The sequence below is a fragment of the Pan paniscus genome, chromosome 15, assembly GCF_029289425.2.
Source record: "Pan paniscus chromosome 15, NHGRI_mPanPan1-v2.0_pri, whole genome shotgun sequence".
NCBI lineage: Eukaryota > Metazoa > Chordata > Mammalia > Primates > Hominidae > Pan > Pan paniscus.
This window is the reverse complement of record NC_073264.2, coordinates 89,992,913-90,019,796: the sequence shown is the minus strand read 5'-3', so window position 1 is coordinate 90,019,796 and position 26,884 is coordinate 89,992,913. Positions and strand designations below refer to the sequence as shown.

Below are 26,884 nucleotides of genomic sequence, written 5' to 3'. Positions count from 1 at the left end.
AATATTGGGACAAGAACCGACAATGCTGCACAAAACAGGTGATTCTGTTTCAGGTCCTCATCAAGGTTCAGAACATGAGGCCAAATGCTCTTTGCAAATCTTTTCACCTTTCAATTTCAGTGTCTTTATGTTTAACGGTATTAACGGAGGCGATGATGATGATAAGTTTTAAGTAACTATTCAACTTATTGGTTGATGACAAAATGGCTAACACATACAATGACAATGAGGTTTAAAACTCAGTCAGTTGTCCAGTGTGTTTCTGCAAGATGCCAGACATCTGCATGTTTCCAAATTATTGGATGTCACTTCAATGCTCATTATATATCTCAGTGTTGACATTTTAGTTTCATAAAGACATGGCCTATACCTTATTTCTCTATACTTTCATTCCATCTTTCTTATTATTTTATCAATATTTCACAGGAAAGTGGTTCTACGAATTGGATGTGAAGTGCACCTGTAAAACCGGAGAGCTATTTCTGGCTGATCAGAATAGAAGTGGTTGCTTCCAATGCATGCGATGGCTTCCACATGAGTATTGTCTTGTTTCAAAACTTCTTTGTAGTATTCGGCTGCTGATGACATATTGTTCATTTCCTATTCTCCATCAAGAGAGAAGAGCAATATTTTATTAATATTGGACAAGAAATTTTTTTTTTTGACTAAGTCCATTCATTCAATAAGTATTTATTGAGAGGCTACCATGTGCCAGACTCCATTCTAGACCCTGGGGATACAATATGAACAAAAAGAGAAAGTCACTGTCCTCAGGGAGGTGACATCTGGTATGAAAGGCAAACAAATATGTAATATAAGAGAAGGTTAAGTGCTGTGAAGAGAAACAGAGCAGGAGAGAGAGAGCAGGGAGAGTGTGCTTCAGAAGGGGTGGCGGAAGGGGCCACTTTGGAGGAGGTGCTATTTGAAAAGACCTGAGTGAAGTCAAGGATCAAGCCCTGAGCATATCTGGGGGAAGCTCACTCTGGGCAGAGGGAAGAGCAAATGTATGAGCCTGAGAGGGGAACGTGCTTGTCACATATGAAGAACCACATGAAGGTAAATGAGGCTGGGAAGAGGGAAAGTGGCACAAAAGGAGATGAGAGGCAGCCAGGGCCTTTGTAAGCCATGGTGAGAACTTCAGATTTTTTTTTTTCTAGTTGAGAGAAATCCATTAGGAGAGGAATAACAATCATATTTGCATTTTGAAAGAATAACTTGACTGCTGCATGCTAGACATACCAAAACAGGAAAGAGTGGTAGCAGGAAGATCAAGAGTCCAGGAAAGAAAAGACAGCAACCAAGACCAAGCTTAGAAATACATACAAAGTGAAAAACTAAATAAACCTTCTACAGTTATTATATATTCTTTCTAAAATACTGATAATCATAAATGTATGTATCTAATGTTATCAATGAATGTTATATTTCCCAAGTCCACCTTCAAGGCCCTGTTCAGGCTCCACATCCTTCATGAAGATTTCCCTAATGCCTTCATTTCACACAGCTGTCTTCTACCTCTCAACTTACATGGTGTTTATTATGTGAACTTGTTCTCATTAGAGAAGGACTCATACGTTTCTTTAAATCTTAATCATATCAAATATGAGACTCTACTGATTGTAAGAAGCACCATGCAGTGCTTTTTTTAAACAGAATTTTTATTTGATCCTCACTGATATTTAGACATACTCATACACAGATTGCGTCACAGATCACTCTTTTGCATACTTTGTGGTAAGAACATTTAAAATCCACTTTTAATATTTCTTAAAAGTGCTCCACTATTGTCTCCAAGATTTTCTTCCAACCTATGGACAGTCATTCTGCTATGCTGATACCTGTGTTTTCTTGATTTTCTTGATCTTACCAGCAGGTGTCAACAAAAGCTTTCAGGCAACAACCAGTAATAGTTACCAGGTTCACCATGCTCCCAAGAGTAATTACCCAAGTTTCCATATAAACAGACTATGACAACTACATGGCAACTGCCACTTGGCCATAAAAAGATGCTATCCATTTTAAGATGTATCTCAAGTTCAGAGATGTTAAAATGTGAAAAAAAATGTCTTTTTAGAGTCCATGAAATATGGTAAATTCCTTTAGAGCAAGATCGTATGTGCCATTTCTTAGCACAAAATTTAGTGTTCTAGAAACTGAAAAATTAATAAACAAGAATTAAACAACTCCAAAAAATGTTCTTAGCTTCCCATGTTTCCATTAGAACAGAGGTTCTCAAACGTTTTGGTCTAAGATTCCTTTTAAACTGTTAAAAATTGCTGAGAAGAAGTTTTGTTTATGTAAGTTATATAGATTAATATTAGAAATTGCAACTGAGCTATCTTTAAACATTTACTTATTAATTCATTCTAAATAACACACAATAAACCTATTACATGTTCACATACATAACATTTTTATGAAGAATAATAAGCTCTTCTGAGTGGAGAAAGTCTGTAGGTTGTACAACTATGTTTGTGACAGGGTAGATTAGTCTGTTTAACCCAGAGAGAGAAGGTTGTTAAGTCCTTTTGAGCATAGGTCTAAAGCCAAAAGCTCCACTTCTGCTTTTATCTGTAATCAAGCTAATGGTTTGACCTCTATTTGTCGAAATCTTGTATCTCTCTCTCTCAGTTGGTTCTCAACATGGAGAACAGGGATGTAACTTATCAGTCCCGTAAAACCCTAACAAAACATTCAACAGTTGACCCAAATCTATGCTTTATATATATTTCTTCATGTGCTTTATGTTTGAAATTCTTTTTCAAAGCCAACAGCATCCCACAGTGCTAGGCTTCAGTGTTACAGCTTCCAAAGGTGGCAATGCCCAACGCAAAGAAGGCTCAAGCCTCAGTAAGCCAGTTGGTTCAAGACTTTGGGTTCTATAAAATTACTTTTGAATACTTGTATACTTAATTAATGGACACAGAAATTAATTTATGTAATCTCGAGGAATTTTGGACTGAAACACCTATTGTACTGACAACCTCGTATGTAGGTCTTCAATTAAGTTTTATAAACTTATAAAATACGTGCTTATACTAAATAAATGTAAACCTTACAAAACGGTACAAAATTAAAAGTAAATGCCCCATCCCCAAATTGCAGTAGGCAGAGGCTCTGTTAATAGCTTCTTGAGTATTGTTCAGGAAATTTTGTTCATACATAAGCATACATATGGGTGTGCATATTTTAACCATAAACAGAATCATTCTATACATTCTAATATACAGTTTATTTTTTCACTCTCAGTGTCTTGACTCTTTCCATATCAAAACCAAAAGCTTTACTTCATATTTTTAAATAATACTTCTGCATAGTGTTCCATCAATACAGAGACCATAATTTATTAAACCAGTCCCTTTTTGTTCAAGCATATGTTTCCTTTTTTTAACCAAAAAACATGCTATAAAAACATCATTGCACAGATCTTTGTGCACTTGTATGAAAATATCCTTAAGGAAAATTCCTAGAAGTAATATGGCCAGGTCAAAGAGCATGCACATTTTAAAATATCATCAATAATTGCAAACAACTTCCAAATGTTCATACATGGAGCTTGTTTCTCTACACCCTTGGCAACCCTAGATAACATAGAACTTCTTCATCTTTGCTGATCTGATTGAGTGAAAAATGGCTTATCACTGTTGTTTTAGTTTTTTATATCTTTAATTATGACAGAGGTTAGGCATTTAACACATCAGATATTATTTATATTTCTCTTTCAGTGAACTGCCAATTCATATTTTTTGTCTGTTCTTCTATCCTATCCTATCTTTTGTCCCTCCACGATTGTGTGTATGGGAGTCTTGGGTGGAACACTGCCCTCCTGGACACAGGAGAGCTGGAGGCTGAGGTGTGGCTCAAGAATCCCTGGGCACTGACTGTGTTCTATTCCAGATGAAAAGAGCCCGTGTTGATGTTGACCATAGTTCAAAAACACAGGAAGGCTCAGTGTTTATAAACATTCTCTTCAGAGGAAAAGTATAGATGGCTTAATTAAGTTCTTCCAAATAGGTGTCACCAAGCCCTAAGTACTAAAGGGGGCGGTATAGTCAATGCAGCTGGAACTTGGTTGTTGTCTCATCTCTGTGGTGATTTTACTTTCATGGAGAGGGTCAATGGCCACTGTGTAGGCTGAAAGGAAACAAGAGCCTAAGGAAAAGCCACACCATGACATGGAAATACCTCGTTTCCATGTTTACATTCTTGACTAAATAGATGAGAATTTGTGTGTGCGTGTGCGTGTGTGTGTGTGTTTAAATCTCCCATTTTCAGCAATTTTTAAGCAATGTGTAGTTCGAGGAAATCAAAAGCAGTCTTTTGTCTGTCCCAGGTATGCCAACTATTTTCCCTGTTTGATATTTTTATCTTTTGCTTTGTTGTATATGGGTTTGGTTTCTATTTTTTGTTTTTGCCACTTAGAAAATTTAACTTTTACATTCTCAAATTTATCAATCTTTGCTATTATGGCTTTCTGACTTTGTGTCATGATTAGAAAAATCTTCCTCATTCCAATTTATACATATAATTCATCTGTGTTTTCTTCTGGAACTTTCAGGGTATCATTTTTTGAAGTTTTAAATTTTTAAAGTTTTAAATCTGGCAGTAATTAATAGTATAAATCATTACTCATCCAGCTCTATTTTTAAACTATTTATTAAATAACCAAGTAATGCAATTGGCTTAATAGGCTATCTTTATCACATCTTAAATTTTCATATATATGAACACACATTGACTCTATTTTGTTTCTTTATTCCTTTATCAGATTTGTTTAAATTTTACTAGTTCTAGAATAGATTTTATTAATGTAGACTTAAAATTACATTTTCAAGTATATAAATGCCATTTCAAGTATATAATAAATTTGGTATCAAGTGATTTTTAGTGGTTATTTTTGATCCAATTCACAAAATGTAGACACAAAATCTATAATTAGATTTTTAAATTATTATTATTATTATTTTTATTTTTGAGATGGAGTTTCACTCTTGTTGCCCAGACTGGAGTGCAATGGCACAATCTTGGCTTACCGCAACCTCTGCCTCCTGGGTTCAATCAATTCTCCTGCCTCAGCCTCCTGAGTAGCTAGGATTACAGGCATGCGCCACCAAGCCAGGCTAATTTTGTATTTTTAGTAGAGACAAGGTTTCTCCATATTGGTCAGGCTGGTCTCGAACTCCAGACCTCAGGTGATCTGCCCACCTCTGCATCCCAAAGTTCTGGGATTAAAATAAAATTAAATAACTGCAGAAAATGAACGCTGCAGTAGTTTTCAAATTTTGTTCTGCAACAAAATCAATCACCTAGTGGGCTTGCTAAAAATCCAGATGCCTGAGTCCCACCTTCCAGGACTTCTGATTCGGAGGAAGAGGATGGGTCATACTTCCCATCCACTCCCAAGGTAATTTCATACACAGTAAAGTTTGAAGACCCCTAGAATAACATTTCCAGGGTAAGGTTTTTAATTGCAAATGCCTTTCAACAAAGAATGGCTAAAATTAAGACCTGTCTTTGAAATGAATAAACAAAATACCTCAAGAAAAACTGAAACCACCAACAAAGAAACCTGGCAAGGATAAATCATTTTAAACAATGAACAATAAGCAGTTCAACATATTCATCCTAAAATAGACAATATTTAAAAGATATCTTCAACAATGAAAGATAGAAAAAAGAAGAGAACATAAAGGAATGGAATCCCTCCAGCCAGGGCCAAGCATGATGTATGTAACAAAAACCCTAAAGGCACACACAGTGCAGGCTGCGGTGCTAAAACCAATTTACTGATTAACTGGACATCTATTGTCACATGAAGAGAAAAAGAATACACTGGAAATCTGACTTTGGTGTGGTAAACCTTTACATAACGGAAATTAGCTATGCAAATTGAAGGCAAAAGACAGAAATACTGCCACCAACTATTTCAAGTCTGTGCTTAGTCCTTGATCACTCTATTTGTGCATGATTGTCCCTACAGCTAAGATGCTTTCCTCTCCACTCCTTTCTTCCTTCAAGTATACAGTCAACTTAGAGCAGGGAAAGGTTGAGAAAAGGAATCCACTCCAGAGCTACTCCGTATCACAGCCACAGCAACAGTGACTGTAACAGAGGCTTGGAAGGAATTCTCCCCACCAGCAACCATGCAATAAAGATGTGATAGTTCTCTAGCTCTTTCTGCTAGCACTTCCTGTCTAAGAAGAGAAGGGCAAAAGGGCTGAAATGAGCAGAAGGCAAGGGCCTAAAGGTCAGAGCTCCAACTGCACTGGCATAGTCACCATCGGAACAAGCATGAATTCCACTAGTTAAGGTTGTTGGTCAAAGTTTTATTCATACTCAATTTAGAGTCCAGAATATTTTCATTGATTGATCAAAGGCTTCTATTTATACATTTATAAAAATTACATTTCAAAAGGAAATCATAGTTTTTCTAGACAATGTTAAAATACTTTTATTTTGAAAGTAATACATGTTTATTATGGAAAATCTAGAAAATACAGAAAGTATAAAAAAAATTCATATACTATCACCTAGGTATAGAAGCTATTAATATATTCCATTCTTTTCTAACAAAATGATTTCAAAATATCATACCTAGCATTTTCAAGGAATTTCAAGAAAACAGAGATATGTCTGTTCAATATTATATTGGAAGCCCTAAGCAGTAAGACATATTTTTAAAAGTGGTAAAATAATTGAAAGGAAGAGATGAAACCATCTGTATTTGCAAATGATGATTGTTTTATTTACTTAGAATATCCAAGAGGACCTATGAACAAGATCTTACAATTTAAAGAGTTGCTAGTATCAAAAAAAGTTTTAAAAAGTAATACATTCCTATCTGCCAGAAGTAATCAAATAGAAAATAGAAGAGAAAAAATTAAGGATTCCATTCATACTTATACGTAGGAATACACCTGCATAGAAAAAAGTTAACATAGCAGGCCTGAGACCACTATTCTTAGAAAGGCCTGTATCTGGGAATTTGGCTGGTTCTCTACATTGATATGAAATTTCCCCAAATGATAAGCGTAGCTTGCTACACCTAACCTGTTTGCGTAAACAGTGTGGTTTGTGCTGAATGCCTGTTTACTTCTGGGAGTCTTTGCTGTGTGATAAACAGTGTGTGATTATATGACCAGCACCCAATAGTAACCATGGATACAGAGTCTCTAATGAGCTTCCCTGGTAGACATCACTTCTCATGAGTTGTCACAACTTGCTGCTGGAAGAATTAAGTGTGTCCTGTGTGACTCCACTGGGAGGGAGCCCTTGGAAGCTTGTACCTGGTTTCCTCTGAACTTTGCCCCAAGAGCTGTTTCCTTTTACTAATTTTGCTTTGTATCCTTTTGCTGAAATAAATCATAGCAGTGAGTACAACTGCCGGCTGAGTGCTATGAGTCCCAGTAAATCACTGAATCTCAGCGTGGTTTGGGGGACCCTCAACACACCATCTTTCTGGAGATAATTACAAAATATTTGCTGAAGAACAAAAAAAGACCTAGGTAAATGGAGAGTTATATCTTGATGGAGAATGGGAAGAAAGGCGGCCCACCCACCCACTCCCCATCATTCACACACTCAATGTAATTCCAATCAATATGCTTCCAGGGATTTTTATGGCTCTTGATAGGCCAATCCTACAATAAATATGGAAGAGCAAAGGGCCAGGAAAACCAACTGTAAACAAGAAGAAAAAGGTGGTAGAATTTGCCCAACCTGATATCATGAATTATTGTAAAACTACAATAATTAGATAGCAGGGAAGATATCTCAATGGGACTTTTCATAGAATTTGACGACATGACTCTAAAATTTATAAGCCTGATGCCAGAAGTTCGAGACCAGCCTGATCAACAAAGTAAGATCCCATTTCTGCAAAAAGTAAAAAAAATTAGCTGGACATGGGGGCACAAGCCTGTAGTCCCAGCTACCCAGGAGGCTGACGTAGGATCACTGGAGCCTAGGAATTTGGAGGCTGCAGTGAGTTATGATTACGCCACTGCGATCCAGCCTGGGCAACAGAGTGAGAACCCATCTCTAAATATATATATATATATATATATATATATATATATATATATATATATATATATGGAGAGAGAGAGAGAGAGAATGGAATGTAATGTCAGTATCAATTTTTGTCCATTTGTGGAAGATACATTTTGGGGCTTTCTATTCTGTTCCAGTGGATTGTTTGTCCATTCTTATACCAATGTTATAGCAATGCAAGAATCACCTAATACACCATCCAAGAAAGGATTAATTATCAGAATATAGAACTCAAATAACTCAACAAGAAAACAAGCAATCCAATTTAAATATGGACAAAAGACTTGAATAGACATTTCTCAAAAGAAGACATACAAATGGCCAACAGGTATATGAACACATGCTCAACATTACTAATCATCAGGGAAGTGTAAATCAAAACCACAGTGAAATATCATCTCACCCCAGTTAGAATGGCTATCATCAAAAAGACAAAAAAAATAACAAATGCTGGCAAGGATGTGAAGGCAGGGGAATGAATGCTCATACACTGTTGATGGGAATGCAAAGTAGTATAGTTGTTATGGAAAACAGTATGGAGGTTCCACAAAAAAACTCAAAATAGACCTACCATACGATCCAGCAATCCCACTGCTGAATATATACCCAAAAGAAAGGAAATCTGTATATCAAAGAGATATCCCATGTTTATTGTGGCATTATTCACAATAGCCAAGATGTGGAATCAACCTGAGTGTCCATCAGTGGATGAATGGATAAAGAAAATGTGGTATATAGACACAATAAAGCAATATTGAGCCATAAAAAAGGATGAAATCCTGTCATTTGTAGGAACATGAATGAATTGGAAGTCATTATGTTAAGTGAAATAAGCCAGGCACAGAAAGAAAAGTGCCGCATGTTCTCACTCATGCAGTAGCTAAAAAAGTGGATCTAACGGAGGTAAAAGGTAAAATTATGGTTACCAGAGGCTAGGAAGGGTGTGGGGAGACTGGAGGGTGAAGAGAAGTTGGTTAAGGGGTACAAAAATATTTAGACAGAAAGAATAAGTTCTATTTGATAGTACAGTAGGGAAATTATGGTTAACAATAATTTATTGTATATTTCAAAATAGCTAGGAAAGAATTGTAATGTTCCCAAAACAAAGAAAAGATAAATGTTTGAGGTGATAGATAACTCAATTACCCTGATTTGATCATTACACATTGTATACAGGAATTAAAATAGCATATGTACCACAAAAATATGTAAAACTATTGTGTATCAATAAAAAAAAAAAATAATAACATGAATTACCTCATAGATTCTTGCAATTCCACAGAGCAGGGTTACTTCTCCTGGAAACTTATCTAAGCCTTGTTTGAAAAGATTTAAAGCAGTCACAGGTTGATCCAATGAGACATAAACCTAAAAACAAGATACATTTCAATAAAAGTATAGGTTCTTAAAATTAATATTTGTTATGACATTTATAATTATTGATTAGTAACAAATTATCTCCTAGATATTACAGTAAAGAATTTTTAGCCAGGTGTGGTGGCTCACACCTGTATTCCCAGCATTTTGGGAGGCTGAGGTGGGTGGACCACTTGAGACCAGGAGTTCGAGACCAGCCTGGGCAACACAGTGAAACCCCATCTCTACAAAAAATACAAAAATTAGCTGGGCATGCTGGCATGTGCCTGTAGTTCCAGCTACTTGGGAGGCTGAGATGGGAGGATCACTAGAGCCTGGGAGGTCAAGGCCGCAGTGAGCTGTGATCGCACTGCACTCCAGCCTGGGCAACAGAGTGAAACCCTGTCTTCAAAAAAAAAAAAAAAAAAGAAGAAGAAGAAAGAATCTTCAAAAATGTGCAGGATTAATTTTCAATAATGACATTATAGTTTTATCTCCACATGTTATACATAAAGCATTCATTCATTTATTCTCTAACAAATGCCTACTGTGAGTTTACTATTGCCAGAGACTGGCAATAGTAACTAGACAAGAAAGAATCAAGGGAAAATCTTTTTAGGATAGAACAGGTATGATTATGTCTATAGGCTGGCATTAAGAAACCAATTAGGCGACTGAGGTTAAAGATGCTGAATAAAGAGGAGATGACCCATGGAACAAGGCCTGAGAGAGATAGGCAGTGGACAGGCCTTTCCAAAACAAGAGAGGACACAGGTTTGTGAGGTCAGGGAGTAAAGCAAGTTAGCACTTAATGGCTTCCACTTCATTAGCAATTAGAACATTAGCATGAGTAAACCATATACTTAATAGGAATTTCTAAAACAGTATTATTATTTTATGTATGGCAACATAAGATTATGACACTTTTTTTCCATGATTTTCGGATCCACTTTCTAAACAGTAAGGGTGTGCTTTGAGAAAAAATCCAAAGGAATACAATAGAAAACTAAAGTATTTATCATTAAAGTTTGAGATGAGAGAGAGAGGTATGGATAATAACTTTTCAGTTTTTACCTTATACACTATTGACTGTACAAGTTCTATATTTTAAAAATATAACAAATAATATATAATTAGTATTTACATAATCTAAAAGGTTTAATTTTTAAATTAACAATTAAGAACTTTAAAAAGCAATGTTCCTAAAATCTGCTTGATCTCTTTCCTTTACACATATACAACATATGTAAATATATATTTTATAAAAATATTTATATTATATTACTACATAGTATACATTATAACAAACATGCTATATAGTTATTATATTTATATTATATTATATATTTATTATATAATATATTTATATTATATATGATTATATATTTATATTATTTTTATATATTTATAATTATATAATCTTATATATTTTTATATAAATTAAATATGTATTGAATTTCATATATATATATTTTTTTAGAGATGAGTCTCACTATGTTGTCCAGACTGGTCTCGAACTCCAGGACTCAAGCAATCCTCCAGCCTCAGCCTCCCAAAGTGCTGGGATTACAGGCATGAGCCACCAGGGTACATGTGCAGGTTTGTTATATAGGTAAACTCATATCATGGGGAGTTTGTTGTACAGATTATTTCATCACCCAGGAATTAAGCCTACTACCTATTAGTTATTTTTTCTGCTCCTCTCCCTCCTTACACCCTCTCGGAGGCCCCAGTGTCTGCTGCTCCCCTCTATGTGTCCATGTGTTCTCATCAGTTAGCTCCCACTTATAGTGAGAACATGAGGTATGTGGTTTTCTGTTCCTGCGTTAGTTTGCTGAGGATAATGGCCTCCAGCTCCATCCATGTTCCTGCAAAGGACATGCTCTCATTCTTTTTTATGGCTGCATAGTATTCCATAGTGTATATGTACCACATTTTCATTATCTGGTCTACCACTGATGGGCATTTAGGTTAATTCCATGTCTTTGCTACTGTGAATAGTGCTGCAATGAACATATGCATGCATGTGTCATTGTGATAGAACAAAAATCTGCTTGATCTCTATTACATAATAACCATCCAGTCATACATTAAAGAAAAACTGTATATTCTACCTCTATATAGTTGTGTAGGGAATAATAAACAAATCAATTTATGGAAAAACAGGTGAAGCCATGTATTTAACAAGAGTTAAATAAAAAGCATATTTTTTCAACAATATAGTGATTATCAATTAAGATGATAGTCAAATAGTGTGACTTGAGCCTTAATTTCAAGCTCTTTCCAAAAAGTTTACTATGATGCACAGAAACTTCTTTAAGACTTTAAGCGTAAGCTGGGCATGATGGCTCACACCTGTAATCCTAGCACTTTGGTAGGCTGAGGCCAGAGGATCGCTTGAGGCCAGGAGTTTGAGACCAGCCTGTCAACACAGCAAGAATCCATCTCTACCAAAAAAAAAAAAAAAAAAATTATCCAGGCATGGTGGCCTGTGGTCCCAGCTACTCAGGAGGCTGAGAGGAGAGGATCGCCTGAGCCTGGGAAGTCAAGGCTGCAGTGAGCCGTGATAATGGCAGTGCACTCCAGCCTGGGTGACAGAGTGACACCCCTACTCAGAAAAAAAAAAATTGTTTAAGTTGAATATATCACATATAGAAGATAAAGTTAGATACCAGATAGTTTCAAACATTTTTGAAAGTCATTAAAACATACTAAGACTAGCACAGTAAATTTATATAACTTTCATTTTGCTTCTTTTTCATATGTTAATTTTTATTCCCATATTTAGGAACTAGTAGCACTTCCTTTTATATCTCATCTTCTTTTGAATCTCCTTTACCACATTTTTTAATTTAAGAAACTCTAACAGATAAAGCAAAATCATGTCATCACCACCACTTGTGTTTTTCTTTCAAAGTAGCCTTGGTGAGGGTCAAGAAGTAACTTTACTCCACTATTGAAAATTCTGGCCAGGCATGGTGGCTCCCACCTGTAACCCCAGCACTTTAAGGAGGCTGAGGCGGGAGGATCACTTGAGGCCGGCAGCTCAAGACCAGCCTGGCCAACATGGTGAAACCCCATCTCTACTAAAAATACAAAAATTAGCTAGGCATGGTGGTGTGCATCTGTAATCCCAGCTACTTGGGAGGCTGAGACAGGAGAATCACTCGAATCTAGGAGGCAGAGGTTGTAGTGAGCTGAGATCATGCCACTGCACTCCAGCCTGGGCAACAGAGCAAGACTCCATCTCAAAAAAAAAAAAAAAATGAAAGAAAGAAAATTCTAGGTGGCCCCATCATTTCTGCTGTGGCTGCAGGTGGCACTGCAGCAGTGACTAGGTCTGGAGTCAGAAAGACCTGGATCTGAATGCTAACTCCTAACCACCAAGGGACCCTGAAAAACTTACCCCTCTTTAAATTTAATTTTCCTTAAGAGTATAAAGGAAATGATAAAACTCACCTTTGCAGGGTTATCATGAGGGTTAAACTGTATATATAATGAACATGATAAAATGTTTTACACTGAGTAGGTGATCAATAAAGGTGAAGTATTATTTTTATTATTATGCCTCAGCCGAGTAACTAGGAACCTAAGTAAACACAGTCCCTGTTCTCTACTACCTGCCCAAGTGGGATACAAAGGTACTGTAGAAAATAAGGCCTCATTAGGGCCTGTTACCTATGCGAGTAGTGAGCCTATGGTATTTTCTCCTGTCCTAATGGGTAATCTTTCAAATGGGTCTTCTTATTTTTCATGGCAATCAATTTCTTATGAGACAGTTACCCTCTATATGTTCTCATTTTTTCCCTTGCTGTAAAGAAAAACAAGTTAAATCTAAACATAGTAACTTGCCAAATATTCCTGAAGAAGCTGTTTACTCTCCCCATGCAATGGCCAGAATTTAAACATTTATTCTGAGAAGGCAGATTTCACTCAAATTAAGATTTACTTACTTTTGCCAAGTACAGAAATGTATCTACCATTTCCTGCTGCTTCAGGGCTGATTTAAACTGTTTTTCTGCTTCACGATACATTCCCAACCTACAAATAGCAATTTTAAGAATTAGACATTCAACTTAAAAATAAACACTACATCATACCCTGAGGATGAATAGAGACAAATTATAAGAGGAAGCACATACCAAGGAAGGTAATGTTGCACATACACATAAATTAACATGTTTATTTATACAGCTTAGCAATAAGTTGCCTATCTCCCATATTCACTGGCTTCTAACCCCCAAATGGTATGTAAAGAGTCTGTCTGAAGCCTAGTCACAGCAGGACTAAGATAATAGCTTCTAGTAAGCCAGGTCACATCAGTTCACCACCCAAAGAGCTTATGATCAGCTGGACATATGGCAAGTGACCTGAATAAATGCTTAGAGTCTCCATATTACTGGAAGAGCTGAAGGATGACATTTATTTGAAAATCTCTTCTGCTCTGAGACAAAAGCACATTTTAAAAAGCTATCTTTAAAAGCTATTCTGATGTAAGTAATAATTAGCACTTGGGTAATATAGTTATACCATTTTATTATTCTAGAAATCTTGCTTTCCCTTATTAGATATCTGATACTGATTGTCCTAGTCTATGAATCTGAGATTTGCTCCTTGCCTAAATATGACTGTCCTGATGTAAGTAGTGCCTACCTCTTACACCCAGGAAAGAATCTGTTGCCACTAATTCAATCATTAAAACACACACAACTTTCAACAGGTCTATTCATTCATGTCCTTAATAGACCTGTTAGGCTTACTCATAACCACTCATTTTTTAGCTATCTGAGAGCTACTCAGATACGATAATGTTTTATTTTGTGAAATCAAATCAAAATGATATACAGTATGCTCCATTGTGCTACTTTCATTTAAAGGCTTGAAAGAAGACCTTTGATCATTTTTCATAACCTTAAACCTTAAGCATTGGTGTGGCTGATGCCCAAATAGCTATTGGAGGCCTTGGGATTAAAGTGGTTAAAGGCTAAAGTGAGAAGATGTGGGACATGGCAGAAGCCCCTACCTCTTCAAAGGTCCCACAGTTTCACAGGGAGTATTTATAAAATGTTATCAAAGAACTCTAAAGTTCTGAAAAACAACATATATATGTACACAACATCAACTGAACATGCAAATCTTTTTCTTTCTTTTGAGATAGAGTCTCTGTCGCCCAGGCTGGAGGGCAATGGTGGGATCACAGCTCACCGCAGCCTTGCCCTCTGGGGCTCAAGCAATCCTCTGTCTTAGCCTCCCAAGTAGCTGGGATTACTGACATGTACCACTATGCCCGGCTAACTTTTCTATTTTGTTTTGGTAAAGACAGGATCTCACCTTGTTGCCAAGGCTGGCTGCCAACTCCTGGGCTCAAGCTATCCTCCCACCTTGGCCTCCCAAAGTGCTGGGATTACAGGCATGAGCCACCGCACCTGGCCATGCATGCAAGTCTTAAACACGTGACTGAAATACAGTCACTAAATTCCATGAATTTAAATTATCCATGTGAGTCTGTGTATTTTTATCTAACTTGTTTCTTTCCAAAAATGATTTAAAAGGGATTACAATAAAAAGATACATATAAAACAAGAATATGAAAACAGAAATAGACTATTTTAAAAACAATGGAGATAGATAAATTTTAAAAATAAAAATATAATCAGAAATATTACACTGCATGAAAGCCAAAGAACCATGTTCTTTATTACTACAGCCTTAAGAGAGAACTTAATCTAATACTATCAAAAAGGAATCCACCACATGAATTCTTGTGCAAAGAAAATGGAACATGCCATGTTCAAAGAAAGTCAAGGCATAAAACATCAGTCAAGTTTATAAACACCGGCCAGTATCAAAGAGTCAGAGTCCAGCTGCCAACTTTTTCTCTCCAACTTAAATTTAACAAAACTGTAAAGTGTCAACTGCGTGCTTATTTCGTGATGGTAAGGAGATGAAAAATGAAGAAGGTAACAACCATGTCCTTAAAGCAATGATAATCAAAGAATGAAACAAAACATGTTCACAAATAAATGTAATCATATTATGGTCAATCAGGAAAAAAGTGCTTTGAGAGCACAGAGGAGGTTCAGGGAGATAGCAAACAGGCAAGATTTCAACAGCCAGATGTGGAGGGAAGAGCAACATTTCCAAAATAAAATTAAACCATGAACGTAAGTACATAGGCAGTAAAGTAAACAGCATGTTAGGGAATGCTGAATTTGGTTTCATTGAAAAGGACATAATAATGGGAGTATGGCAGGATTCAGTGGCTAATGCCTATAATCCCAGCACCTTAGGATGCCAAGGCGGGAGGATGGTATGAGTCCAGGGGTTCAAGACCACCTTGGGCAACATAGCAAGAACCTGTCTCTATAAAAAAGAAAGCTTTAAAAAATTAGCCGGGCATGGTGGCATGTGCCTGTAATCCCAGCTTGGGAGACTGAAGCAGGATGGCTTAAGCCCAGGAGATTGAGGCTGCAGTGAGCCACAATCATATAACTACACTCCAGCCTGGGTGAAAGAGCAAGATCCCATCTCTAAAAAATATAATAAAATAAAATATTATACAAAATTACCTTCAGGCTATGTGTATAAGGTTTATATGAAACATATATGAATTTCATCTTTAAACCTGGGTCCCATCCCCAAGATATCTCGTTAAATATATTCAAATATTGCAAAATCTGAAACACTTCTGTTCCCAAGCATTTCAGATAAGAAATACTTAACCCGTAATTATTTACTGTCCTCTCTCCTCCATTCTATTGTAAACCACTTGAAAGAAGGGACAATCTAATCTTTTGTACTCCCAGTTCCTGGCAGAGTAGCTGCCCATTAAATATTTTACTGAGTGAATGAATGAATGTATAAATGAAAGAATACTGAATATGTCATAAAGATGGGCAGGTATTAAAGAACAGAAAAGAAGGATAATTTAATATGACAAGGTACACTCATTTAAATGCCATCATATATGGATGGCAAAAGGAATCAGAGTTTTGCTTTCCTTTAATTATCAAGCATTTCTGAAGGTTTTGCTTGGCAGCTCAAGATTTCAAGACTGTCTCCAGGAATTACATTCATAAGAGTTTAATGATATAATGGTCTAAAATTACCTTTTAGCAGAAAACACTTTCTCCATCTAGCAGCAGGAAAAAACACTTTAGAGTTTTATGTGAAATATCTAAATGGAAAGTAGTCTTAATTTCAACGGCAGAACAATAAACATGCTTTTTATACCATTTATAGTCTTCTTTTTTCTCACAGTACTTGAATGACAACTGAAGCTTATAAATATTGAAGTGTGCTCATAGTAACTGAAGTCTACCCTATTTTAATAATAAAAGATATTTATACTTAAAAATAGAATTGTTCATTTGTTTCTATTTTTCCAAATGTTCTATATGCATTTCAATATCAGCAACAAGTTTCAGATCTTATTTACTAGTTGCTATATAAATATTCATAAAATTCATTACGACTCTTCTGATCTCTCAGTTAATTTGCTTTAAAATACATTGAAACATTAAGAGAATATAAAAATATTCAGGTCCTACAGAAACAATATGGAATTGTGGAAACAGCAAGAGAATTGGCGTCAGAAAGGGAGCTCAAATTCTTGTTCTGCCACTTACTGGTTACGTGAATTTGGACAAATCACTTTAACTTTGTGAGGCTCAATTTTTTTCATCTGGGAAAAGGACTAACAATAGCCACTACCTCCAAGGTTCTGTGAGACTTAAGTGAAATGGTATAATGTAGGAACAAAGTATCTCTTAACTATGAAGTGTTTTACAGATGTGAGGCATCAGTGTAAATAAAAAGATTTGATTACCAAGAGAACAGAACTAGAAATCAGCAGACTTGGTTCTAGTCCCTGGTCTGTTACTCACTAGCTCCTGATGCAAATTACAGCCACTGTCTTGGCCTCAGCTTCCTCATGTGAAAAGGAGAGTTGGGCCTGATGGTCTCAAAGCTTCCCTCTCCCAGCTCAAAAGTTTTATTATTCTAAAGGTATTAATTCTTATTGCTACCCTGTGATTGTTAAGTAAATGCTTTATCAAGTAAGTCAAAGACACAGTTCTCATTTCTTCATGGGAAAATCTGCCCCCCCCTCAAAAAGTATCAGATTTGAGACCCTAAAATACGTGGCCACTTCTAAGCCCTTCACAAATAATGAAATTTACCTGTAGTAACATTTTCCAATCTGTACTTTCCACCACCAGTCCTTGTACTGAGAATGCTCTGTGGAGAGGGCAGCCAGATCCAAAGCCTTTGAAAACAATTCATTTTAGATTAGTATTTTCTTTTCTAACAATAAGCAGTCAGGAAAATAAATAATGAAATAGACCATATAATTAGCACCAATCAAAACGTGCATTAGAAATCAGACAGAAACTCAAGTTGCTCATGTTTCCAGATGGCCCCACCAATTTTCGCTAATCAGTTCCAGACCAGAGGGCTAATAGCAGATGAGATAAAAACACTCATCAAAGGGAAGCAGATGTATAATATATTTGAATATAATTTTAATATACAAGACACAAAATTGATATTAAAAAATGCCTAAGTTTTTACCCACTCCCCCTGATTTATCTACTGTATAATGATTCAAAATGCCTCCAAACTCCGTGGCAGTCAAGTCTTCGGTGTGTAAGCCAGATCCAGTGGCAGTGCCCACTTTCAAGACAGATGTAGAGAAATAAAGATTAAGTAAGCAGGTAGAGAAAAGGCTTGGAAAATGGGATCATGAAGAAGAGTGAAAGGAGCTGGAGTATTTGGATAACTGTTGTCTTTAACAACCATCATTTCACTTTTCTGACATCATCTTACATCCCAGTAAATTCTAAGGAGCAGACTGCCCTTTGTCGCAAACTGAAAAAGATCTTCTCTTCAATTGTTTTCATATTTTACATTTGTTTACCCCATATCTTTAATACCCTCGAGTTTGTTCCCTCTATTGTTTATTCAAGATTAGACAAGAGGTGACTTAAAAAGAATTAGAATTTTATATAGAGGAAGTGGAAACCATTTTTGACAAAGGGAAAGCAAATCAGTCTTTGTAGAAATTTGAAGCTCAGATAAAGATGTGAATAATAGAAGCTGGGGCTACTAGTTAAGAGAGAATTCTGATTTTTTGTAATACGATTTTTCTCTCAAGGCTGAAAGTTTTTTATTCTTTAGCCAGTGTTAACATAATCATGATATCCAAGAGCTCAGTTAAAGTACCTCTTAGATTTTCAGTTCTATTACCTCAAAACACATCCCAGATTACTGTCCACTTCTTAATACCAACTCTTTTCTGAAATGAATGCGAGTTCCTTAATCTTACTGTATAATTAATTATTTTTCCTTGTGTTCCCCATCTTCTCTTGCTCCAGGGGAGATCTTTAAATATGCAAACTACTTATAAAGAAATGGTGACACCATGCTGAGCCTCTAATGGACTTGAAAAATCAGCATCTCTACTTGAAAGCTATGAAAATTAAAAACAAGCCACACAGTACTTTCATATGCTTATTTTTCTCCCCCACCACCCTGCCCCCAGCCAGAAATAAAAATGAAACCAAAAAAAATGAGGAGAAAAGTATAACTACAATTAGCATTATTTTCAGATATACTAGAAAAATATATTTTCAGCCAGCTTAATTCAGGCATACATGGTAAATATCTAAACATTTTAAGTTGATCTTTATAAAGACCTTTTTCCAGCAAACAGACCATAGTCCTTCTCATGCTTTGTATAAACAGACCTTCTATTTTTTAGAAAAAGATGTCATGCAAAAATTTTTTATGTCTTCTAACTTCCCAAGGTTAGATTCAGTGCTTCTTACAGGTTGCTGGTTTTGCTTGCATAGTTGGTCCTAAAACAACTGGTCCTATGGAGAACCCATATCTTTGTGCTAATCCAATTAAGGATATTAATATAAATTATTGATACAGAATAAAAATGGCAAAAAGAAATTATAATGATGAAGACTCAGGCTGCTAAGGACTGAACTCTGACCTTTTTTTCTCTTGCCCCAAATCCTTTCTAAGCAGACCCTACAAACCATAAAATCTCATTAAACAGTTTTTTAAAACTAACCTGGTATAATGCAGACTATTTTCCAATCTGACTCTAGTATAGCATCACAAGAGAGATGACAGACACCCCCTGATCTTAAACATCCTTATGTACTGACTTCAAGTCTTTAGACAAAGATTACCTTTCAACCAATTGCCAACTAAAGAATCCCTAAAACCCACCAATGACTTGTAAGCCATGGCTTCGAGATGTACAGAATTTTCAGGCCCAATCACTGTATACCTTCCATGTACTGATTTATGATTTTACCTGCAATTCCCATACTTTCCTGAAATGTACAAAGCCAAACTGTAACCCAGTTGCCTTGGGCACACTTTCTCAGGACCTTTTGAGACTGTGTATCCCCAGACCGAGGTCACGCATATTGACTCAGAATAAACCTCTTTAAATATTTTGACAGAATTTGGTTTTTCTGTCCTCACTGGCACTAAAGAAAAACATTTGTGACAATTTCTTTCCTTTCTTTTTTGATACAGTCTTGCTCTGTTGCCCAGGCTGGATGGAGTGCAGTGGCACAATCTCGACTCCTCCACCTCCCAGGCTCAAGCAATCTTCATGCCTCAGCCTCCTGAGTAGCTGGGATTACAGGTATGTGCCACCCTGCCCAGCTAATGTTTTATGTTTTTAGTGGAGACACGGTTTCACCCCATGTTAGCCAGGCTAGTCTCGAACTCTTGACCTCAAGTTGATCCGCCTGCCTCAGCCTCCCAAAGTGCTGGGATTACAGGTGTGAGCCACCATTCCTGGCCCATCTGGGACAATTTTAAGTGGCTGGCAAGCTCTCTGAGGACAGATAATCCTCTTTTACATCTCTGCTGTTGTTCTGGAATATTGCTGTGCACAGAAGAGGTACTCAAGAACTATCTGTTGACTGAATTAATTATAATCTTTGTTTCTGACGTCTGTTGACAACACCTTAAAAACCAAACAAAATTGTCATAGTAATAAGATTCATAATTAAAAGCTATTAACCTTAAAATTTTTAAGTAGTGACAGACCTATATTTCTTTAATCATTCCCAAATTTTTAAAATAAATAAGACTTTAATGATTTTTGGATGATTTAGTAAAACCAATATCTAGATATTAATAAAAGCTCAGAATGCCATTTTTTTTAAAGCAGTAAGTTTATAAAAGTCCAAAAGTAGGAGGAATTTTGGCAGATCTAAGTTTAAAAAAAGTCATCCTTTCACTGTTGTTATAGTTGTAACAACTTCAGGATGATGAAATTAAAGAGCATGTGGAAACAAAGATTGCAGAATCACCAACCCACATGCCACTTTAGTTTTGTCGATACCAACAATATTGTCCAAAAAGGGAAAGGTGGGGAAAGGGAGTTATTAAATACTCAAAGGCAGAAATAGTTTTCCATATATAACTTTACTTTTTCCTAACATTTAAATACCACTGCATGGCGTTCTCTGTCTCTACAGTATTCTTCCTATTAGTCTGTAGATAAACACAGAATCACCAGCCCACGTGTCACCTGAGTTTCGTTGATACTGCCCACCCCCACAACATGAGAAAAGCACTAAAAGCTCAAAGACAGAAAAATCGTTTTCCATGGACAATCAATTTTATACTTTCTTAATATTTAAACACCATTTCAAGGTATTTCTTATATTTGTCTATAATATTCTCTGTATTTGTGTTAAATACTTAATTTAAAGAGAAATTTGGAGGCCACCCAAGGTATCTAAATACGAAAACACCTCTGATTTCTTAACATGTTAAAAAACAGAATTCCTGTTTTCTTTTTCCAGCTAAAGTTACAAAATATATGTAAGATATAAAAATACATGCTTTATACTTATTATCTAAATCCTTCTTCCATTCAGAAAATAACATTTCTGGTAAAAGCAAGAATGACATTTTAATGGAACAATCTGATCCACAACAGCACTATAATGTGGCAAGACCGTACCAGAGTGAGAAACAGAACAAGACATCTGTCCAACTCAGCACCCCTAGCACCCATCAAAGTACCAATATATACAACCCAATCATTACTATTTAAAGAATAAACTAATCAACACATATATCAATATACGAATTAGTAAATAAAATGGAAAACAAAGGAACAATTTGTGTTTCTCACTAAATAAGAACAAAACAAATTGCTCCATTTTATGTTCTACAAAAAATGTATGTATATTGGGGGTAAGCAGATGAAAATAACAAGCAGAGTACAAATTGGCAGCATTTTAATATATTATTGCCCCTAATTTATAATTCATTTTACTATAACATTATTGTTGAAAAATTTTAAAACAAAGGTAAAGTTAGACTTAATCTCCGTTAGTACCATGAGGTACAACATAGGCATTCAACAAATATTTGTGGAATGAATACATCTTAACCTCAAAATACTACCACTTTAATGTTTAAGTAATACCTTCTAGTATCTGTCATAAATGCATATTTTTAGAGTTATACTTCTATTTAACATACTAAATGGTATACTTTTGGCTTAACATTATAAAATAAACACTTTCCATGTTTCTGCCTAGTGTTTATAATTATGGTTTTTAATGGCTACATAAGATTCCATCATGCTATTTATTATAATTTACCAAACTCATTCCCTATTGTTAAACAATTAGGTTAGATATAGTTTTGCCACTATATCTAAAGTTACAATGAATACCATTGCAAATACAGCACTTTAGTTTTTCCTGCAATCTCCTGAGAAGTGAAATTACAGAAACAAATTGAGGAACTATCTTTAAGGCTATCTGCTCTATATTATCATATTGTTTTCCAAATTGTGGTACCATGTGTAATATCACCTATAATGTATGACAACTAACTGTACTCTCCCTCAGGATTTTTTTTCTAATTTCATAAATATAAAACTCAAAGTCCAAAGCCTCTTTATTTTATATTTTTGTTGTTATTAAAAAAGTACACCTCTAATGTGCTATTTACCAGCATTTTTTCTAATGTAAATTTTCTGTTTTGGGGTCATTTCTATTTTCATAAAAATTTTTCAAAAATTAAGATCAGCTTTTTTTTTTTTTTTTTTGAGACAGAGTTTCGCTCTTGTCGCCCAGGCTGAAATGCAGTGGCGCGATCTGGGCTCACAGCAACCTCTGCCTCCCGGGTTCAAGCGATTCTCCTGCCTCAGCCTCCTGAGTAGCTGGGATTACAGGCACCCGCCATTACGCCTAGCTAATTTTTGTATTTTTAGTACAGACAGAGTTTCACCATGTTGTCCAGGCTTGTCTCGAACTCCTGACCTCAGGTGATCCACCCACCTTGGCCTCCCAAAGTGCTGGGATTACAGTTGTGAGCCACTGCACCCAGCCAAGATCAGCTTTTTTATACATGATAAATACCAATATTTCAAAATCATGCTTCATGTACATAATTCCCCCTTCTATTGCCCTTTTACTTCTGATTTTGTTTCTGTCCACTAGATAGAGATTACACATATGCATCAGTAAGTCTTTTTCCTTTGTGATTGTTTCACAAATCCAACCAACTTTATGAAATACCCTAATGTTTGCTAGTTTCAATTTTTTTATTCTTCATTGATTAAATATCTAAAATAAAGTTCCCAGACAAATTTTCTCAAGTGTCATTTAATGAATTATAAAGATAAAAGAGTCAACGATTTTGTTCAATATTGCTTGGTTTTGGTGTTTTAAGAGAGTCACTGTTACCAAGAATAAAAATATATAATTTATAAATGGGGACTCCAGTTCTCAATAGTTTTTACTATCACCTCCGTGTTAATGAGATATATTTGAGTCATGTTTGCTGTCTCTTTTCTCTTCATTTGCTGATTTCTTTCATTGAGACAGGTAACGCACCTCCTCTTGTTTTGTTTGCTATAGGGAGCTCTGGTTTTTGAGTTCTGCTAATATTCCCCAGGTCTATTTTACTACACAGGAACACCTGGCATTACACCCGTCTATTAACCATTGGTTTTTAAACTACTATATTCTAAGGCAGTATTTTCCAATCCTGCCTGAAAATTAGCATTGCCTGCGGAGCTTTTATTAACAACAGATTCGCCACACCTACCCTTGAGGATTCTGACTCAGAAAGTCTAGCACAGATCCAGAAGTCCTTATTTAATAATTCCCCAGGTAATTTAGAAGCAGAGCCCAATATAGGAACTACCCAACAGCCCCAATATTTGAGGGGCAGAAGATCATGGGGTGGGACGAGCAAGGAGGAGGCTGATGGATATGTTCTAAGTTTGCTAGCCCTGCTATAATTCAAGTAGCCCACCTTTTGTCTGTTTTACATATTAGGGTCTCGATAAGATTTCACTTGAAGAAAAGGATTTTGCTGCTTAAAATAAAAAGTTTAAATGTTACTACTCTATCTGTTTAAAATCAAAAATTTTTAAGTTCATATGCATGAAGAACTATGATACTAACATAATATGTAAAAATTACAGTCGGCTAATCCTTAGAATCTTTAGAATATTAAGTGCAGTAGTGCAGGGAATAAATCTTACATTTTTTTCAATGTGATTTTTATTCCTCAATAAGAATGGGTAAATTCCAAGATGTAGAACTACATCTTCAAGATGAATCTATTAATAAAAAACATTGTCACCATGACCTACAAATGGCTTATGATCTGCCTAGCTTCTAAACTCATCACCAACAACTCTTCCCCCTCACAGGCCTCACTCAGCCACACTGGCCTTCTTACTGTTCCTTAAACAACCCAAGCATGCTTCTACTCAGGACCTTTACAGTTAAAGCTCTTTGAAAATGCTCTTCCTACACATAATGATGTGGTTCCTGTCCCCCTTCATTGAGGTGTCTGTTAGAATGTTTTCTTTTCTTTTCTTTTTTTTGAGACAGAGTCTCACCCTGTCACCCAAACTGGAGTGCAGTGGCATGATCATGGCTCACTGCAGCCTCAACCTCCCTGGGTTCAGGTGATCCTCCCAGAGTAGCTGGGACTACAGCTCTATCCCTCTAGAGTAGCTGGGACTACAAGCACGTGCCACCATGCCTGGCTAATTTTTGTATTTTTTGCAGAGACAGGGTTTCGCCACGTTGCCTAGGCTGGTCTCGAACCCCTGGGCTCCAGTGATACACCTGCCTCAGCCTCCCAAAGTGCTGGGATTCAGCCACTGAGCCACATATTTTCTGTTCAGAGAGACTTCAATGACCACTCCCCACTCCATCCAAAACAGCATCCTCCCCCACGTCATTATTTATTCCCTTATCTGCTTTCCTGCTTCTTTGTTGTTACAGTACTCATTAGCCCATAAGACTTCATACATTTTAAAGTTTATTTCTATTCCTTGCCCAACCAGAATATTATCTCTAAAAGAGCAGAGACTTTGTCTGTCTGTTTCACTGTGTGATCTCAGGGCTGGAACTGTGGTTCAAACATACATTGGATGAAAGAATAGATGCCCCTGATATGCATTAATCTTCCAAATACAAGAGTATCACTTTATGATACTCTAGTAATTTGAGATTTACTAATTTATGAAATGGAATAGCATTCTAATGCTTTTTAATTACAGTTTGACCATTTAATTTTATATATCATCAGGCTGAAAGCCTCTCACCAGCTTTTTATGAAGTTAAAATGGCTGACTTTTATTTACAGAAGTGTGCATGGTTTCTCAGCTGTCCCAACCTTCATTTTTTCTTTTCCCTACATAACCACATCTACGAACACCACATTCTATATATGTGGCCCCTACATTTCAATGTCACATCTCCCAACGCATGCAATGGTATCTCCACTTAGATAGCCTTTTGTCATTTCAAGCTCAAAACGCCTTCAAGTCACTTAGTCAGCTTCTTTACAAACTGACTTCCTTCCCTAATTATCCCATTTCTGCCAATAAAACTATCACTCTTCTCACAGCATCTCTAGGAGGCAAATTTGACCTGTCTGTCTTTCCTTTGTCCCTAGCATCAAATCTATCATCAAGTTCTGTCACTTCCTTCTTTAAAATGTCTCTGTGGAACTCCCATTTTCTAGGATGAGGACGATTTAGTGATCATTCCATATCTCGTTCTTGTTTTTGCCCTTTCTTTACATTTCTTTTTCCTCCTTTCCATACATTCTACTTACTTCATGGATCTTTACTAATATCATCCCTTCTGAATTTTTCCCTTTCCTACTTGGTAACAACTTCACAGTTTGACAATGACCTCTTTAACTATTTCATTTATGTCCATTTTATTTCTTCAGCTAGATTACATGGCTTGTAGAGGCAGGAAAAAGTATCATATTTTTTATTAGTTCTCCTAGTGTATAGCTAGTGGTTGACACATAGAAAACACAATTAAGGGGATGGCTATGGTGGCTCACACCTGTAATCCCAGCACTTTGGGAAGCTGAGGCAGGAGGATCACTTAAGGCCAGGAATTCAAGACCAGCCTGGGAAACATAGGGAGAGCATGTCTGTACAGATAATTAAAAAAAAAAAAATCAGCTGGGCATGGTGGCACACGCCTATGGTCCCAGCTACTTGGGAGGCTGAGATGGGAGGATCGCCTGAGCCTGGGAAGTCAAGGCTGCAGTGAGCCGTGATAATACCACTGCATTCCAGCCTGGGTGACAGAGTGAGACTCTGTCTCAAAAAAAAAAGAAGAAAAAAAGAAAACACAATTAAGGAAAACATTTTTATTTTCCTAAATGCTTAATGTATGGACATAAAGCCTTTTTCCTGGAACTAATAGGAAAATGAGAAAACATGCAATCAGACACTGTAGAATGAACTGCATTTGATTTGACCAAAGTTGTCCCATTATTGCTCATTTGCATATAAGTATGCAAAAATCAAAACAATTTGAGAAGTCATACGCATATAACTGTAAAATTCTCTGTTAAGAGGCTATGAAGACGATTCCGTCTACTTTTGTATGTTTGAAATCTTTGATCATAAAACGTTAATGATGGGGAAAAGGACACACCACAAAAATAACAGAAATATGCGTGTTAGTAAACCTATAATATACTATATGGACTAAGGAAATAAACAGATCAACAACACCATTAGCGTAAAAACTATAACTTTAACACAAGCATGTTATGCAGTATTCTCAATAACCTGTATCTTCCCATTTATTGGAGATCTACATACTCTATGAACCAAGCATAGTTCTTATCACTTGTATATTTATACACATTTTCCCATGGAAACTGAGGGTGGATTTTAAAGTATTAGTAATTCTCCAATCTTTAATAATTTCATCTGTTTATAAGGTCAGAAATAGAATATTTCAGAATCTAAACTTCCAAAGTCAGAAAAATTACAATAAAAGAAAATAGCATGAATTCAAAACTTACAGTCTTAACATCATTTTCATGATGAAAGATATACTCAAACAAAGCCTGTGAAGAAAAAAGTGTCAAAAATACGTTAGATTTTTTTTTTTAATTTGCTGTTAACAAAAGTACT

At 36.1% G+C, this 26,884-nt stretch overlaps 1 protein-coding gene across 6 annotated transcripts in view; it reads right to left on the bottom strand.

Annotated features, from left to right (window-relative positions):
• The window catches only part of TTC8 (tetratricopeptide repeat domain 8), a 59,520-nt gene that overhangs the window by 7,341 nt on the left and 25,295 nt on the right, over positions 1–26,884 (bottom strand). For 4 of the 6 annotated variants that reach the window (XM_034937988.3, XM_063596360.1, XM_003832747.5 and 1 more), the window contains 5 exons: positions 26,773–26,817; positions 17,589–17,674; positions 13,362–13,449; positions 9,310–9,420; positions 461–600 (listed from right to left, as the gene is read on the bottom strand). In XM_034937988.3, the coding sequence (XP_034793879.1) occupies positions 461–600; positions 9,310–9,420; positions 13,362–13,449; positions 17,589–17,674; positions 26,773–26,817 (470 nt within the window). Of the gene's footprint in view, positions 1–460; positions 601–9,309; positions 9,421–13,361; positions 13,450–17,588; positions 17,675–23,959; positions 24,038–26,772; positions 26,818–26,884 lie in introns of all 6 variants that reach the window. The other 2 variants (XM_034937990.3, XM_034937991.3) reach the window with 1 other exon arrangement.